This window comes from Salvelinus namaycush, unplaced genomic scaffold, assembly GCF_016432855.1.
Source record: "Salvelinus namaycush isolate Seneca unplaced genomic scaffold, SaNama_1.0 Scaffold11, whole genome shotgun sequence".
In the NCBI taxonomy this organism is placed as follows: domain Eukaryota; kingdom Metazoa; phylum Chordata; class Actinopteri; order Salmoniformes; family Salmonidae; genus Salvelinus; species Salvelinus namaycush.
In genome coordinates, this window is record NW_024057786.1 from 537,091 (window position 1) to 556,452 (window position 19,362).

Here is a 19,362-nt window from a genome sequence, read left to right on the forward strand (position 1 = left end):
TAACTGTAAACCTATGAGCCAACTGGCCCTGATGCCCTGTTTCCTAGGTTGAAGAATGTATGGTATTCTAGCCTTTAACTCACTGGCTATCACACTGGGGTTTTTAGTGTATAAAAACAGAACTTGAAGTAGAAGCTAAGTAAAGACAGGAGGCAGTGAAACCATCGTCCAATCAGAGTTATACGTTCAGAAAAGAGAAATGGTGGTGAAATCTCAACTCTGAATCCTGCTCTGGGAACTCTGGGAACTCTATGGGTTCAGAATCTACTAGATGGTGAGTTATCAGACTCCTGGTCTGGGTCACTCTGGGAACTCTATGGGTTCAGAATCTACTAGATGGTGAGTTATCAGACTCCTGGTCTGGGTCACTCTGGGAACTCTATGGGTTCAGAATCTACTAGATGGTGAGTTATCAGACTCCTCATCTGGGTCACTCTGGGAACTCTATGGGTTCAGAATCTACTAGATGGTGAGTTATCAGACTCCTGGTCTGGGTCACTCTGGGAACTCTATGGGTTCAGAATCTACTAGATGGTGAGTTATCAGACTCCTGCTCTGGGTCACTCTGGGAACTCTATGGGTTCAGAATCTACTAGATGGTGAGATATCAGACTCCTCGTCTGGGTCACTCTGGGAACTCTATGGGTTCAGAATCTACTAGATGGTGAGTTATCAGACTCCTGGTCTGGGTCACTCTGGGAACTCTATGGGTTCAGAATCTACTAGATGGTGAGTTATCAGACTCATTTATAGTTCGTGTTATTGTCTTTAGATATTTTACATATTCTGTGTCTTGAATGCCTTGAGTAGTTTGAAAAGGGTGAATATCCAGATGTACGTAATTAGTATGTGATAGAATGCTGTTGAGGCTCCTCAGAGGATCGGGGAGGACCATCCTACCTGATTTTCAGATATTGCCTTGAGTAGATATCCAGTTACATAATTAGTATGTTATATAATGTGATAGAATACCACAACAGGTTCTGAGTGGAAGTCCAGTTACATAATTAATATGTTATATAATGTGATAGAATACCACAACAGGTTCTGAGTGGAAGTCCAGTTACATAATTAGTATGTTATATAATGTGATAGAATACCACAACAGGTTCTGAGTGGAAGTCCAGTTACATAATTAGTATGTTATATAATGTGATAGAATACCACAACAGGTTCTGAGTGGAAGTTCAGTTACATAATTAGTATGTTATATAATGTGATAGAATACCACAACATCCCCAAGACCCTCTCTTCCATGGAGCAGCTGGTGAAGGACCTGGAGATGGCATCTATGAGGCAGGGACGGGCCTTCCTGGCTCGCATCAACCACAACATCCCCAAGACCCTCTCTTCCATGGAGCAGATGGTGAAGGACCTGGAGGACCAGAGAGGGGCTATCTCTCTGGCTGCACCCCGCTTTGAGAGCCTCATCCTGGGCATAGTCTACTCTGCCCACCAGGCCAAGCTCCAGGAGAGAGAGGAGGACCAGGAGAAATGGGCAGAGGTGCTGAAACGTTTAGCTAATGTTACAGTCAACGAACTGCGTAGACCGGAAGCCATCACAACATTTACTTAGATTTGAATACAGACTGTTCATTAGCCTGGTCCCAGATCTGTTTGTGCTGTATTGCAAAATACCAGTTTAAGGTACCAGATTAACTATTCATCAGTTTAAGGTACCAGGCTAACTATTCATCAGTTTAAGGTACCAGGCTAACTATTCATCAGTTTAAGGTACCAGGCTAACTATTCATCAGTTTAAGGGACCAGGCTAACTATTCATCAGTTTAAGGGACCAGATTAACTATTCATCAGTTTAAGGTACCAGGCTAACTATTCATCAGTTTAAGGGACCAGATTAACTATTCATCAGTTTAAGGTACCAGGCTAACTATTCATCAGTTTAAGGTACCAGGCTAACTATTCATCAGTTTAAGGGACCAGATTAACTATTCATCAGTTTAAGGGACCAGATTAACTATTCATCAGTTTAAGGGACCAGATTAACTATTCATCAATTTAAGGGACCAGATTAACTATTCATCAGTTTAAGGTACCAGGCTAACTATTCATCAGTTTAAGGGACTATATTAACTATTCATCAGTTTAAGGGACCAGATTAACTATTCATCAGTTTAAGGTACCAGGCTAACTATTCATCAGTTTAAGGGACCAGATTAACTATTCATCAGTTTAAGGTACCAGGCTAACTATTCATCAGTTTAAGGGACCAGATTAACTATTCATCAGTTTAAGGTACCAGATTAACTATTCATCAGTTTAAGGTACCAGGCTAACTATTCATCCGTTTAAGGTACCAGGCTAACTATTCATCAGTTTAAGGGACCAGATTAACTATTCATGAGTATACGGTGAAGAATAAATACACAATCAAGTTCAAGATCAAAATTCTCTTTTTTAATACAGTATAAAAAGTTTTAAAAAATTAACAATTTATCCCCAGAAACAGAGGTATATAAAACATCTGAAACACAAGATATATCTTTGAAACACTGTAGAAAAGTGATCAATGTTGAGAGATATATTTCAAACATCTGTGGATGTTATGTTGTGTGGAGTCAAAGTCACGATTGTCCCTGTTTATAACAATGGGAATGGAACATTTTCAATAAAACACATGATTTGAACAAGAAAAAGGTAACAGATGACAAATGCAGACAGGTAACTGACTAAATTAAAGGAAACACGAGTAAATGAGGGATACAAAGGATATTGAAAGTAGGTGTTTCCACACAGGTGTGGTTCCTGAGTTAATTAACAAATTAACATCCCATCATGCTTATTAGGGTCACGTATAAAAATGCCCAGTTGCCCATTATGGCTAGAAGAGATCTCAGTGACTGAAAGAGGGCTCTCAAAGGAACATAGAGGATGTGTCTCAGTTAATTAACAAATGAATGGCCAATCATAGTTGCACACCTCTACTTAGTACTCATCCCGGATCCGGGAGCACCCTCATCAGTAAAAAAGCTGACTAGCATAGCCTAGCATAGCGCCACAAGTAAATACTAGCATCTAAATATCATGAAATCACAAGTCCAAGACACCAGATGAAAGATACACATCTTGTGAATCCAGCCATCATTTCTGATTTTTAAAATGTTTTACAGGGAAGACACAATATGTATTTCTATTAGCTAACCACCATAGCAAAAGACACAACTTTTTTTTCTCCACCATTTTTTTCCTGCATAGGTAGCTATCACAAATTCGACCAAATAAAGATATAAATAGTCACTAACCAAGAAACAACTTCATCAGATGACAGTCTGATAACATATTTATTGTATAGCATATGTTTTGTTAGAAAAATGTACATATTTCAGGTATAAATCACAGTTCTACATTGCAGCTGCAATCTGAAATAGCGCCGAAGCAGCCAGAATAATTACAGAGACCAACGTCAAATATCTAAATACTCATCATAAAACATTTCTGAAAAATATATGGTGTACAGCAAATGAAAGACAAACATCTTGTGAATCCAGCCAATATTTCCAATTTTTTAAGTGTTTTACAGCGAAAACACAATATAGCATTATATTAGCTTACCACAATAGCCAGAAACACAAGCCATTTACCAGCAGCAAAGGTTAGCGATCGTAACAAACCAGCAAAAGATATATAATTTTTGACTAACCTTCATAAACTTCATCAGATGACAGTCCTGTAACATCATATTACACAATGCTTCATCAGATGACAGTCCTGTAACATCATATTACACAATGCTTCATCAGATGACAGTCCTGTAACATCATATTACACAATGCTTCATCAGATGACAGTCCTGTAACATCATATTACACAATGCTTCATCAGATGACAGTCCTGTAACATCATATTACACAATGCTTCATCAGATGACAGTCCTATAACATCATATTACACAATGCTTCATCAGATGACAGTCCTGTAACATCATATTACACAATGCTTCATCAGATGACAGTCCTGTAACATCATATTACACAATGCTTCATCAGATGACAGTCCTGTAACATCATATTACACAATGCTTCATCAGATGACAGTCCTGTAACATCATATTACACAATGCTTCATCAGATGACAGTCCTGTAACATCATATTACACAATGCTTCATCAGATGACAGTCCTGTAACATCATATTACACAATGCTTCATCAGATGACAGTCCTGTAACATCATATTACACAATGCTTCATCAGATGACAGTCCTGTAACATCATATTACACAATGCTTCATCAGATGACAGTCCTGTAACATCATATTACACAATGCTTCATCAGATGACAGTCCTGTAACATCATATTACACAATGCTTCATCAGATGACAGTCCTGTAACATCATATTACACAATGCTTCATCAGATGACAGTCCTGTAACATCATATTACACAATGCTTCATCAGATGACAGTCCTGTAACATCATATTACACAATGCTTCATCAGATGACAGTCCTGTAACATCATATTACACAATGCTTCATCAGATGACAGTCCTGTAACATCATATTACACAATGCTTCATCAGATGACAGTCCTGTAACATCATATTACACAATGCTTCATCAGATGACAGTCCTGTAACATCATATTACACAATGCTTCATCAGATGACAGTCCTGTAACATCATATTACACAATGCTTCATCAGATGACAGTCCTGTAACATCATATTACACAATGCTTCATCAGATGACAGTCCTGTAACATCATATTACACAATGCTTCATCAGATGACAGTCCTGTAACATCATATTACACAATGCTTCATCAGATGACAGTCCTGTAACATCATATTACACAATGCTTCATCAGATGACAGTCCTGTAACATCATATTACACAATGCTTCATCAGATGACAGTCCTGTAACATCATATTACACAATGCTTCATCAGATGACAGTCCTGTAACATCATATTACACAATGCTTCATCAGATGACAGTCCTGTAACATCATATTACACAATGCATAAAGGGTTTGTTCCAAAATTTGCATATGTAGCGGCACAAACCGTGGTTATACAATGTGATTAGTGGCCAAACTTCAAGCAATCTGTCCGGCGCCATCTTGGAGAGGCACCTAATCTAATCAATAACTAATCGTAAACTTGACTAAAAAATACAGGTTGGACAGCAAATGAAAGATACATTAGTTCTTAATGCAACCGCTGTGTTATATTTTTAAAATTAACGTTACTACGACATACAGCGTGCGCTAAAGCGATACCGCACTGAAATTCATGGCGGAATTATTGTTTAACGTTCTTCAACATAAATACGAATTAACAGCATAAAGACTTCTTACTATTTGATGAGCTTCCATCAGAATCTTGGCCAAGGTGTCCTTTGTCCAGAACAATCGTCTTTTGGTTGAAAGATGTCCTCTTCTCCTGTAGAATTAGCCGCTAACGCTAGCCATGTGCCGGAGAAGTGTCCAACTCGCGATAGCGCGTGACAAAGAAATTCCAGAAAATCGCAATAAACTGATTTAACCTGATGATGATAGGGGGCGCTATTTACACTTTGGGGGAAAATCGTTCCCAAATTAAACGGCCCCATTTATAAGTCCCTGTGAGCCCCACAGCATTCACAGGGACTTATAAACTGACCCTAGAACAGAGACCTCGATTTCAGACAGGAAGTGTGCTGCAGAATGAGTTCTGTTTCACTCAGCGAAATAATTCAAACGGTTTTAGAAACTAGAGAGTGTTTTCTATCCAATAGTAATAATAATATGCATATTGTACGAGCAAGAATTGAGTACGAGGCAGTTTAATTTGGGAACGAAATTTTTACAAAGTGCAAACAGCACCCCCTATTGAGAAAAGGTTTTAAAGTCCACCTGTGGGCAATCTAAGTGTCACATGATCTGTCACATGATCTCAGTATATACACCTGTTCTGAAAGGCCCCAGAGTCTGCAACACCACTAAGCAAGGGGCACCACCAAGCAAGCGGCACAATGAAGACCAAGGAGCTCTCCATACAGGTCAGGGACAAAGTAGTGGAGAAGTACAGATCAGGGTTGGGTTATGAAAAAATATCAGAAACTTTGAAGATCCAACGGAGCACCATTAAATCCATTATAAAAAAATGGAAAGAATATGGCACCACAACAAACCTGCCAAGAGAGGGCCGCCCACCAAAACTCACGGACCAGGCAAGGAGGGCATTAATCAGAGAAGCAACAAAGTGACCAAAGATAACCCTGAAGGAGCTGCAAAGCTCCACGGCGGAGATTGGAGTATCTGTCCATAGGACCACTTTTAAGCCGTACACTTCACAGAGCTGGGCTTTACGGAAGAGTGGCCAGAAAAATGCCATTGCTTAAAAATAAAATAAGCAAACACGTTTGGTGTTCACCAAAAGGCATGTGGGAGACTCCCCAAACATATGGAAGAATGTACTCTGGTAATCATGATCAATCTGGCCATCAAGGAAAACGCTATGTCTGGCACAAACCCAACACCTCTAATTACTCCGAGAACACCATCCCCACAGTGAAGCATGGTGGTGGCAGCATCATGCTGTGGGGATGTTTTTTATTGGGAGGGACTGGGAAACTGGTTAGAATTGAAGAAATGAAGGATGGTGCTAAATACAGGGAAATTCTTGAGGGAAACCTGTTTCAGTCTTCCAGAGATTTGAGACTGGGACGGAGGTTCACCTTCCAGCAGGACAATGACTCAAAGCATACTGCTAAAGCAATACTCGAGTGGTTTAAGAAGAAACATTTAAATGTCTTGGAATGGCCTAGTCAAAACCCAGACCTCAATCCAATTGAGAATCTGTGGTATGACTTAAAGATTGCTGTACACCAGTGGAACCCATCCAACTTGAAGGAGCTGGAGCAGTTTTGCCTTGAAACATGGGAAAACATCCCAGTGGCTAGATGTGCCAAGCTGATAGAGACATATCCCAAGGGACTTGCAGCTGTAATTGCAGCAAAAGGTGGGTCTACAAAGTATTGGCTTTGGGGGGTGAATAGTTATGCACACTGAAGTTTACTGTTTTTTTCTCTTATTTCTTGTTTGTTTCACAATAACAAACAATTTGCATCTTCAAAGTGGTAGGCATGTTGTGTAAATCAAATGATACAAACCCCCCAAAAAATCTATTTTAATTCCAGGTTGTAAGGTAACAAAATAGGAAAAAAGCCAAGGGGGGTGAATACTTTCGCAAGGCACTGTAGATGGCATTACAGGGCATTCACAAGTTATTCAGACACCTTGACTTTTTCCACATTTGGTTACATTACAGTCTTTTTCTAAAATGGATTAAATAAAATGTAACCAGGAACTATAATTTAACCTGGGAACTAAAATATTTGTCTCCTTCTCGACGTTGCATGCATTTCTCTCTCTCCCTCCCTCTAACCCCTCCCTCTCTCTAACCCCTCCCTCTCTCTAACCCCTCCCTCTCTCTAACCCCTCCCTCTCTCTAACCCCTCCCTCTCTCTAACCCCTCCCTCTCTCTAACCCTTCTCTCTCTAACCCCTCTCTCTCTCTAACCCCTCTCTCTCTCTAAACTCACCTATCTGGCAGAACCAGAAAGTTCAAACCTCCCAAAAACTCTGTTCTGTGGAAACGAAACTGATCTGAGTCTCTGTGTCGTCTGTCTGTGTGAGAGTGAACAACCATCCAAATGGCTCAGCAGGGAGTTCTACTGGACCAGTACCAGTTATGCTGTTCTGTCTGTCTAGATCTACTGAAGGAACCAGTCACCATCCCCTGTGGACACAGTTACTGTAGAAGCTGTATTGAGGGCTGCTGGGATCAGGATGTTCTGAAAGGGGTCTATAGCTGTCCTCAGTGCAGAGAGACCTTCACTCCAAGGCCTAATCTGAGGAAAAATAACATGTTGGCTGATATGGTGGAGAAACTGAAGAAGACAGGACTCCAGGCTGCTCCCCCTCCTGCTCTGTGCTATGCTGGACCTGGAGATGTGGCGTGTGATGTCTGCTCTGGGACCAGAAAGCAGAAAGCCCTCATGTCCTGTCTGGTGTGTATGGCCTCTTACTGTGAGACTCACCTCCAATCTCACTATGAATCTCCTGCTTTCAAGAAGCACAAGCTGGTCAAAGCCACCGCACAACTACAGGAGAAGATCTGCTCTCATCATGACAAACTGCTGGAGGTTTACTGTCGTACCGATCAGCAGTGTATCTGTTATCAGTGTGTGATGGATGAACATAAAGGCCATGATACAGTGTCAGCTGCAGCACAGAGGACTGAGAAACAGGTAAGACCAGAACAGGGGTGGCAGGTAGCCTAGTGGTTAGAGTGTAGAGGTGGCAGGTAGTCTAGTGGTTAGAGTGTAGAGGAGGCAGGTAGCCTAGTGGTTAGAGTGTAGAGGTGGCAGGTAGTCTAGTGGTTAGAGTGTAGAGGTGGCAGGTAGTCTAGTGGTTAGAGTGTGGAGGTGGCAGGTAGACTAGTGGTTAGAGTGTAGAGGTGGCAGGTAGACTAGTGGTTAGAGTGTAGAGGTGGCAGGTAGTCTAGTGGTTAGAGTGTAGAGGTGGCAGGTAGCCTAGTGGTTAGAGTGTAGAGATGGCAGGTAGCCTAGTGGTTAGAGTGTAGAGGTGACAGGTAGTCTAGTGTTTAGAGTGTAGAGGTGGCAGGTAGTCTAGTGGTTAGAGTGTAGAGATGGCAGGTAGCCTAGTGGTTAGAGTGTAGAGGTGACAGGTAGTCTAGTGTTTAGAGTGTAGAGGTGGCAGGTAGCCTAGTGGTTAGAGTGTAGAGGTGGCAGGTAGTCTAGTGGTTAGAGTGTAGAGGTGGCAGGTAGCCTAGTGGTTAGAGTGTAGAGGTGGTAGGTAGTCTAGTGGTTAGAGTGTAGAGATGGCAGGTAGTCTAGTGGTTAGAGTGTGGAGGTGGCAGGTAGACTAGTGGTTAGAGTGTAGAGGTGGCAGGTAGACTAGTGGTTAGAGTGTAGAGGTGGCAGGTAGTCTAGTGGTTAGAGTGTAGAGGTGGCAGGTAGCCTAGTGGTTAGAGTGTAGAGATGGCAGGTAGCCTAGTGGTTAGAGTGTAGAGGTGACAGGTAGTCTAGTGTTTAGAGTGTAGAGGTGGCAGGTAGTCTAGTGGTTAGAGTGTAGAGGAGGCAGGTAGTCTAGTGGTTAGAGTGTAGAGGTGGCAGGTAGCCTAGTGGTTAGAGCGTAGAGGCGGCAGGTAGTCTAGTGTTTAGAGTGTAGAGGTGGCAGGTAGACTAGTGGTTAGAGCGTAGAGGCGGCAGGTAGTCTAGTGTTTAGAGTGTAGAGGTAGAGGTGGCAGGTAGACTAGTGGTTAGAGTGTAGAGGTGGCAGGTAGACTAGTGGTTAGAGTGTAGAGGTGGCAGGTAGTCTAGTGGTTAGAGTGTAGAGGTGGCAGGTAGCCTAGTGGTTAGAGTGTAGAGGTGGCAGGTAGCCTAGTGGTTAGAGTGTAGAGGTGGCAGGTAGCCTAGTGGTTAGAGTGTAGAGGTGGCAGGTAGCCCAGAGATTAGATTGTAGAGGTGGCAGGTAGTCTAGTGGTTAGAGTGTAGAGGTGGCAGGTAGTCTAGTGGTTAGAGTGTAGAGGAGGCAGGTAGCCTAGTGGTTAGAGTGTAGAGGTGGCAGGTAGCCTAGTGGTTAGAGTGTAGAGTTGGCAGGTAGTCTAGTGGTTAGAGTGTAGAGGTGGCAGGTAGTCTAGTGGTCAGAGTGTAGAGATGGCAGGTAGTCTATTGGTTAGAGTGTAGAGGTGGCAGGTAGCCTAGTGGTTAGAGTGTAGAGGTGGCAGGTAGTCTAGTGGTTAGAGTGTAGAGGTGGCAGGTAGTCTAGTGGTTAGAGTGTAGAGGTGGCAGGTAGCCTAGTGGTTAGAGTGTAGAGGTGGTAGGTAGTCTAGTGGTTAGAGTGTAGAGATGGTAGGTAGTCTAGTGGTTAGAGTGTAGAGGTGGCAGGTAGTCTAGTCGTTAGAGTGTAGAGGTGGCAGGTAGACTAGTGGTTAGAGTGTAGAGGTGGCAGATAGACTAGTGGTTAGAGTGTAGAGGTGGCAGGTAGTCTAGTGGTTAGAGTGTAGAGGTGGCATGTAGCCTAGTGGTTAGAGTGTAGAGATGGCAGGTAGCCTAGTGGTTAGAGTGTAGAGGTGGCAGGTAGTCTAGTGTTTAGAGTGTAGAGGTGGCAGGTAGTCTAGTGGTTAGAGTGTAGAGGAGGCAGGTAGTCTAGTGGTTAGAGTGTAGAGGTGGCAGGTAGCCTAGTGGTTAGAGCGTAGAGGCGGCAGGTAGTCTAGTGTTTAGAGTGTAGAGGTGGCAGGTAGACTAGTGGTTAGAGTGTAGAGGTGGCAGGTAGCCTAGCGGTTAGAGTGTAGAGGCGGCAGGTAGCCTAGTGTTTAGAGTGTAGAGGTGGCAGGTAGCCTAGTGGTTAGAGCGTAGAGGCGGCAGGTAGTCTAGTGTTTAGAGTGTAGAGGTGGCAGGTAGCCTAGTGGTTAGAGCGTGGAGGTGGCAGGTAGTCTAGTGGTTAGAGTGTAGAGGCGGCAGGTAGCCTAGTGGTTAGAGTGTAGAGGTGGTAGGTAGTCTAGTGGTTAGAGTGTAGAGGTGGCAGGTAGTCTAGTGGTTAGAGTGTAGAGGAGGCAGGTAGTCTAGTGGTTAGAGTGTAGAGGAGGCAGGTAGTCTAGTGGTTAGAGTGTAGAGGTGGCATGTAGTCTAGTGGTTAGAGTGTAGAGGCGGCAGGTAGCCTAGTGGTTAGTGTGTTGGACTAATAACTTGAAAGGTTGCAACATCAAATCCCTGAGCTGACAAGGTAAAAATCTGCCGTTCTTCCCCTGAACAAGGCAATTAACCCACTGTTCCAGTGTAAATAACTGACTTGCCTATTAAAAACTTGTTGGTGACTGTCTGATAAACAAAGAATTAAAGATACAGTAGGAACTAAATCTGTTTGAATATGAGAGAATTCAAAATGAAATGGATCCACAAATATGAACACAAACCTTGAATATTTAGATGTTTTAACCCAGATTCTCCAAATGTATCACCATTTTCTAAAGTCAAACACTATTATCATTCTGAATGGCCTTTTATGAGTCCAAAGTTCAGTCTCAACCCCTTGATACATGTAGGCCTACCATAAAAACTATAATCATTCACATAGCAACATAATATAATATTGTAAAGGGACTTCCTCAGGATTGTAGACCTTCCTCTCTATGGGTCCTATGTCACATTACTATACTATTGATCTCCTGGACTAATAAAGCTTGATAGCTCATTGAAGAGTGATTCTCCACAGAGGCAGCTGGGGATGAGTCAGCAGAAGGTCCAGCAGAGATTCCAGGAGAGAGAGAAGGAGCTGAAGAAGCCCCAACAGGCTGTGGAGTCTTTCAAGGTGAGTATTGTTGACCTGAGGAGACACACCATTTCACTTCTCTCCTCCAGTCAGAGAGAGAGAGAGAGGTCCCTCTCCAATCCCACTGTTGGGAACAGGCTGTCTGGACCCCTTTCAGAGAAATGACTGTTTAATGTAACTGACGGGATATGAACCCAGGTCTACCGTGGGAGAAACCAACATCTTGACCGTTACACCAAGAGGACATTCCCTATTGGACCGACACTGATTTAGAAGTAGCAGGCGGGGCTACCTCATCACATAACCATGAGTAACCATGACTGACTCATGTCCCCTATACATTAACATGGAGCTCTCTCTCTCTCTATTCAATTCAAAGATCTTTATTGGCATGGGAAACATATCTTTACTATGCCAAAGCAAGTGAAGTAGATAATAAACAATCATGAATGAACAGTAAACATTACACAGCATTTATTTTCAAAAGAACAGACATTTCAAATGTTATAATTCAAGTGCAAACAGAGTGAGTCGTGCACCAGACTGAGTTCTGGAGGTGAAATGGAAATGAATGAGGGAGAGTTAAGTACATTTACATTTTAGTCATTTAGCAGACGCTCTTATCCAGACTTACAGTAGAGTGCATACATTTTATAACAATTTATTTATTTATTTATTTTTACCTTTTTTTTTTTTTTTACATACTGAGACAAGGATATCCCTACCGGCCAAACCCTCCCTACCGGCCAAACCCTCCCTAACCCGGACGACGCTATGCCAATTGTGCGTCGCCCCACGGATCTCCCGGTTGCGACAGAGCCTGGGCGCGAACCCAGAGACTGCCCTAGACCACTGCGCCACCCGGGTGAGGTAGAAGGTGTGGTGAAGAGTTCAGAACCAGAGAAGTATTTGGTCATACGAGATTTGACTTCAGAAGAGTTCCAGGGTGTGTTGAGTGGTGGTGTCCCGTCCTCCCAGGTCGTTGGCATGGTGCAGGAGCAGATAGGGTCAAAGTAGTGGAATGGGGTAGTGGGTTTTTAATGAGTGTAGGGTTAGTTGGCATGGTGCAGGAGCAGATAGGGTCAAAGTAGTGGAATGGGGTAGTGGGTTTTTAATGAGTGTAGGGTTAGTTGGCATGGTGCAGGAGCAGATAGGGTCAAAGTAGTGGAATGGGGTAGTGGGTTTTTAATGAGTGTAGGGTTAGTTGGCATGGTGCAGGAGCAGATAGGATCAAAGTAGTGGAATGGGGTAGTGGGTTTTTAATGAGTGTAGGGTTAGTTGGCATGGTGTTACTTCGTATTATCATAATTTCCCCTTTTCCCGTTTTGTATCACAAAGTAAAATAGATTTATATTATAGTCCAGTTGGGGGCGATAATGCAACATATTGGATGCCAACCACCGTTAAACTCCAAAGAAGAAGAAACGTTATATGATGTCTATGTACAGTGTTGTAACGATGTCTCTCTCTCTCTCATTCCATCACTTTCGTGGTAGTTGGTTGTGTGGGTCTCTGGTTATGAATGGGGTGCTGACAGACAATCGTTGATGGATATTTATAGAGCTCTGATCAGGACAACAATTGATTACAGGTGTATAGTTTATGGAACAGCAGCAAAGACTTGTCTTCAGAAGCTGGACAGAATCCAGTATATAGCTTTAAGGATATGTATTGGTGCATTTAAATCAACATCTGTATGTGTCTTACTAGTGGAGGCAGGTGAGATGCCTTTGGATATACGGTGTAATAAATTGTCATTAGCTTATTGGGTTGAAAGGCTGTGAGGTTGAGCATCCCACTGCTACTGTTCTAGATGACTGTTGGGAATATACTAGTAGACAAGGCAGTGGTTTTGGTTGGACAGTTGTAGGTATCAATGTTATTATGGAGAATTGAGAGAATGGGTGTAGTAGTGAGATTCTGCTGGGTCCCAACACATTCAGGTCTTGAAGAGATAAATTGTAGACCAGTTATCTAAAAGAGCTTTGAAACAAGATATAATTGATATTAATTAATGTTCCACTGGGTAGAGGTGAGGCCAAATGTAAGATCAGAGACATTTTGATAGATGTGTGGCAGAAGAGATGGGACTCTGAGCACAAGGGACGGCATTTATATGTCCTCTAAAGGTCGGTGGACCAAGGATCAAAGGTCAGATTAGGAAGGAAGAGGTGGTGTTTACTCGATTGTGTTTAGGACATTGTACATTGAACTGGTCCTTACATCTGGTTGGCAGCATGTGAATGGTTTGTGTCTGGAGGGTATGGTCAATGAAACGGTGGAGCATGTGTTGTTATATTGTTGTAAGGATGTTGAAGAGAGGGAAAGATTGAAGTGTAGGGTCATTGAGGTTGGACGGGTTTGGAAGGGATTTGGGGGATGGGGGAGGGTCTATTAGAAGTTACTAGGACTCTTTTTTTATTTTCTCTGAAGTTCTGAGTTAGGTAGGAGGATTTAGAGTGGTGTAAACCGTGATTGAATACACTCCAGCACAGTAGGTGGCGCCATGCACCTTCAACGTTGGTTTGTGGACCGCCATTATATCATAGAAGAAGAAGTTGGTCTGTGAGGGTTTTGTGGTTCCTGAGGAGGGCTACTATTCTTTTTTATTTTGGTTTTCAAGTATTTTCTGAATTTATTAAAGCCAAAGCTAAAGCGCCCCTAAACAATTCAATATATCAGTCAATATATTTTCTCTGTGATTTGTTGTTTTCCCGTCAACCGTTCCATCGCATCTAAACCGTGTTACCGGGCGGGCACTAGGACCCGGGGGAGGCTGCTGCTGCAGAGGCTGCTGCACCGGTAGTGACGTCAGTCCTACTTGTAGCTCATTGTGGTCAACGTCAGCTGTGGCTCGAGACTGCTAGCTAACGGTTAACGGAGAGGAAAAGACTCTGACAGGACACATTCATGTAGATAGGCTATGATGGCAATTTGTGGTAAGTTACAATAGAGAGAGAGACTTTTCACTACTATAGACTTTGGTCATAATCAAAGCTTTGTTAATGTGCATGTCCTTGCTACTTTAGCCTAGCAACTAAACCTATCTATATTTAATGCTGAGCTCTCCTTAATGGTTAGCTCCCACAAGAGCTAAATACTCTGCATTGAAATGTTGAAAATTAAAGTTTTTTTATGTAAGCTGCCCGTATTAGAGGCGTGATCAACCAAGCCTATAACCAGGTAGCGGGGTAAAGGGCCTAGAAAAAGGTTTTCTTGACTACAGATTCTACTTCCCACCGGTATGCTAAAGGTTTTCATGGTAATTCTTTGGAGAGGGTAAAGGGCGTTTCCTTTCATCAAAGCCTGTGAATGACCCAGACGAACGGCCGGAGATTTCAACACTTTTTTATAAAAAGCTTTCAAACTAAAGTCACCGTCTTGGGCAGACATCAGACAAAAATCATCCTTGGCCCTGGTTAATTTCAGCCTGAAATCAACCGAATTTAAGAGTAAATGTTCTTGAAAGAAAATGTCAGAGTGTATAGGCCCTAGCAAAAGAAACTCTGGAGATTCAGCACAATAGCGAGCACGTGCCTCCAGTCCTTTGTTATCACCGGTGGTGGGATCTATGTCTTCCATAGATGCTCCTGCAGGATCCTCGCTAAACAGCCCGCCGCTGAATTGTGTCTTCAGAATGTCTTCGGAGTAGTTTAGTAAACATTCCATGATAGCCCTATAAGGATAGTTTAGTAAACATTCCAGGATAGCCCTATAAGGATAGTTTAGTAAACATTCCAGGATGGCCCTATGAGGATAGTTTAGTAAACATTCCATGATAGCCCTATAAGGATAGTTTAGTAAACATTCCAGGATAGCCCTATAAGGATAGTTTAGTAAACATTCCAGGATAGCCCTATAAGGATAGTTTAGTAAACATTCCAGGATAGCCCTATAAGGATAGTTTAGTAAACATTCCAGGATAGCCCTATACGGATAGGTGGCACTGCTCTGACTGATAAGGCATTCACCCAAAGTCACATCCACTTGGGAGAAGATGGTCACCAAGGGGTAATTAATGAGACTTGGGAGAAGATGGTCACCAAGGGGTAATTAATGAGACTTGGGAGAAGATGGTCACCAAGGGGTAATTAATGAGACTTGGGAGAAGATGGTCACCAAGGGGTAATTAATGAGACTTGGGAGAAGATGGTCACCAAGGGGTAATTAATGAGACTTGGGAGAAGATGGTCACCAAGGGGTAATTAATGAGACTTGGGAGAAGATGGTCACCAAGGGGTAATTAATGACACTTGGGAATCGTTTGCAATATTACCAACATTTATTTTGGTCACTATGAGACTAAATGCAATAAGGTGTTGTTGAGGTCCAGGTAGTTGTCACCATGGCCTGGGATGAACAACTCTATAGGACCGTTGTCTGTAATGGCAGAGAGTGGGGCTATCTCCACATAACTGGACCTCTCTATTGAATGTTGTGTTAAGGAGAAACACTCTATAGGACCGTTGTCTGTAATAGCAGAGAGTGGGGCTATCTCCACATAACAGGACCTCTCTATTGAATGTTGTGTTAACCTGTTATGGCTGAAAGAGCAGCATTGAGTAACCTGGAAAGAGGTGGCCATTTCAAACGGCCTCGTTCTCAATTCTTGCTCGTACAATATGCATATTATTAATAGTATTGGATAGAAAACACTCTCTAGTTTCTAAAAACGTTTGAATTATGTCTCTAAGTGAAACAGAACAATTTTTACAGCTCATTTCCTATCCGGAAGTGAGATTTCCAAAAAGCGAAGTGTCTCTTCAAGAGCTTGTCTATAAAAGGTCATGTCACTTAGGACTGTAGAAACACGTCATACACCTTCCTCTGCGTGTCATGCGGAAGTGAGAGCAGAAATCAGTTGATTATCTCTTTCAGAGAATGCATACACCATCTTGGAATGAGAGGACCGTCATTATTTTTTTTTTCTGAGGCGCGAATTTGGACCAGGACTCTCCACCTGGAAAACGGTCGTTATAGATGAATATGACCCCTGGCTTCGATTTTTTTTGATAGATGTCACAATATCATCCTAAAGTATGTTTTTTCAATATAGTTTAATTATATTATTGAAATTTATTCGTGACTTTATACGTGATGCGTTTGAAGACGAACGAGAGGTTAGCGCAGTAAGGCCAGTGTGTTTGCTAATTGAAGAGGGAAATAGTTCTTCTGGATCCAAATAAAGACGGTTCTGAACAAAAGACCCCTTGTACAACATTCTGAATGAAGATCAACAAAGATAAGGACCCAATTTGGGATGCTATTTCATATATATCTGTCGAACTGTGCTATGCTACCGTTTGCTTTGTTGTGATGTTAGCTATTGTAGTAATATGACGATATATTGTGTTTTCGCTGTAAAACACTTCAAAAATCGGAAATATTGTCTCTATTTACAAGATCTTTCTCTTTCATTAGCTATCCACCATATATTTCTCTGAAATGTTTTATGATGTGTATTTAGTAGTTGACGTTGGTGTCTGTATTTTCTCTGGCTACTGCCGTGCGATTTCTGACTGTAGCTGTGATGGTGGCTATGATGGTAGCAGTAATGTAAAACTGATTTATAGCTAAAATATGCAAATTTTTCGAACAAAACATAAATTTATTGTGTAACATGTTATAGGACTGTCATCTGAGGGAGTTTTTTCTAGGTTATTTAGGTTGGTTCTAGGTTGGTTCTAGGTTAGTTAGGTTAGCTTTGTGCATGCTACTTGCATGCTACCGTTGCTGTGAAAAATGTCTGTGTCTTTTGTATTTGGTGGTGAACTAACATAAATATATGTGGTGTTTTCGCTGTAAAACACTTAAAAAAACTCGGAAATATTGGTTATATTCACAAGATATTTGTCTTTCATTAGCTATCCACCATATATTTGTCTGAAATGTTTTATGATGTGTAATTAGGTAGTTGACGTTGGTGTCTGTATTTTCTCTGGCTACTCCCGTGCGATTTCTGACTGTAGCTATGATGGTAGCAGTAATGTAAAACTGATTTATAGCTAAAATATGCAAATTTTTTGAACAAAACATAGATTTATTGTGTAACATGTTATAGGACTGTCATCTGAGGTAGTTTTTTCTAGGTTATTTAGGTTGGTTCTAGGTTAGTTAGGTTGGCTTGTGCATGCTACTTGCATCCTACTTGTGCTGTGAAAAATGTCTGTCCTCTTTTTTATTTGGTGGTGAGCTAACATAAATATATGTGGTGTTTTCTCTGTAAAACATTAAAAAAATCGGACATGTTGGCTGGATTGACAAGATGTTTATCTTTCAAATGCTGTATTGGACTTGTTAATGTGTGAAAGTTAAATATTAAAAAAAAATAGATTTGGAATTTGCCGCCCTGCACTTGAGCTGGATGTTGTCATAGGTGTACCGGTGTCGGGCTTGCAGCCTTTTAAGGGGGCCGTGAAAAGATCGAGTTTTATAGCTTCAGAGGACATGATAGCCGGGTAATCTAATACCCATTTGATCAACATAGTATGAGACATATCGGTTCGGGTCGTGGTGGTGGTTGTGTACCATAACCATTTTTTATTTATTTGTATTATGTTTATAAAAAATATATATCTAACACTAATAATATATTAGATATGTAGAGAGGTTTTGGTGGGTCTAAAGTGGAGTTTTACAGTCGTTTTACCAAAAGTACAAAAGTACATTTTATATTTTCGTTCTGATCCGTTTTAAGCTCAACCAGAATGCTTTCAATATATTTCTTCTTACAGGTACGTAGTGTGGCTTGTCAAAGTTAACAGTGACTACATCACCATCCTTTCCCTCTATATGAACTGTTCTCAGGAGGGGCACATAACTCCTACCCTTTGATAGGATATGATGTCTGTATACAAATATGTTGTCACGTTCCTGACCTGTTTTCCTTTGTTTTTGTATTTGTTTAGTATGGTCAGAACGTGAGCTGGGTGGGCATTCTATGTTATGTGTTTCTATGTTGGGTTCATGGTTAATTAGCCTGATATGGTTCTCAATCAGGGGCAGGTGTTTTATGTTTCCTCTGATTGAGAACCATATTTAGGTAGGCTGTTCTCACCGTTTATTTGTGGGTGATTGTTGCTGTGTCTGTGTATGTCGCACCACACGGTACTGTTTCGTTTCGTTCTTTCATTCATTTTCGTGTGTTCCTTCCTGTTCGTGCGTTCATGTTATATGTTCTCTAGTTCAGGTTTGGTCACGTCGTTTATTGTTTTGTAGTTATCAAGTGTGCTTCGTGTTCGTCTTCGTCTTGATTTAATAAATTCATTATGTATTCAACCCACGCTGCATTTTGGTCCGATCCTTCTCGCCTCTCCTCGTCAGATGAGGAGGACGACTTAGACGAGCGTTACATATGTGTGTAAAACTCTGCATGTATATCCGAATGGGAATAATTGATCTTTCACCTACGTCCATTTATTGGAACTCATCCCCAACATGTAGGCTAAATTACCGCTGGTCTTTATACCCCCACCAGCATCGCCTGAGATTTGTACACATTTATGAATAGGGTTGTAGATCAATAGTATTTCCAATTTGTTCAGATTTAGGAGTCCGTTCAACTCTGAGATGATCCTCTCTACAGTTCTATATATATTTTTTAACTTCTTATGGCTGCAGTATTGAGTAGCTTGGATGAAAGGTGCCCAGAGGTGACCAGAGTAAACGGCTCCTCAGTCATAGTTGCTAATATCTCCAATAGGGGCTGAGCTAAAAAACTACAAGCCTCAGATTTCCCACTTCCTGTTTGGATTTTTTCTCAGGTTTTCACCTGCCATATGAGTTCTGTTATACTCACAGACATCATTCAAACAGTTTTAGAAACTTCAGAGTGTTTTCTATCCAATACTACTAATAGTATGCATATATTCGTATCTGGGACAGAGTAGCAGGCAGATTACTCTGGGCACCTTATTTATCCAAGCTACTCAATACTGCCCCCCTGTCACCAAGAAGTTTTAACTATAAGTAAGAACTGGGGCGGCAGGTAGTCGAGTGGTTAGAGCATTGGACTAATAATAAACATTAACTTGTTACATAAAAACTTAGCTTACCTCTCATC

General features: G+C 41.7%; 1 protein-coding gene across 2 annotated transcripts in view; it reads left to right on the top strand.

Annotated features, from left to right (window-relative positions):
• Nucleotides 1–1,233: 1,233 nt before the first annotated feature.
• LOC120035714 overlaps nucleotides 1,234–19,362 on the top strand; it is a 359,237-nt gene continuing 341,108 nt past the window's right edge. For both annotated transcript variants that reach the window (XM_038982278.1, XM_038982280.1), the window contains exon 1: nucleotides 1,234–1,381. In XM_038982278.1, coding sequence (XP_038838206.1) covers nucleotides 1,256–1,381 — 126 coding nt within the window. In that variant the 5' untranslated portion in view covers nucleotides 1,234–1,255. The remainder of the gene's footprint in view (nucleotides 1,382–19,362) is intronic.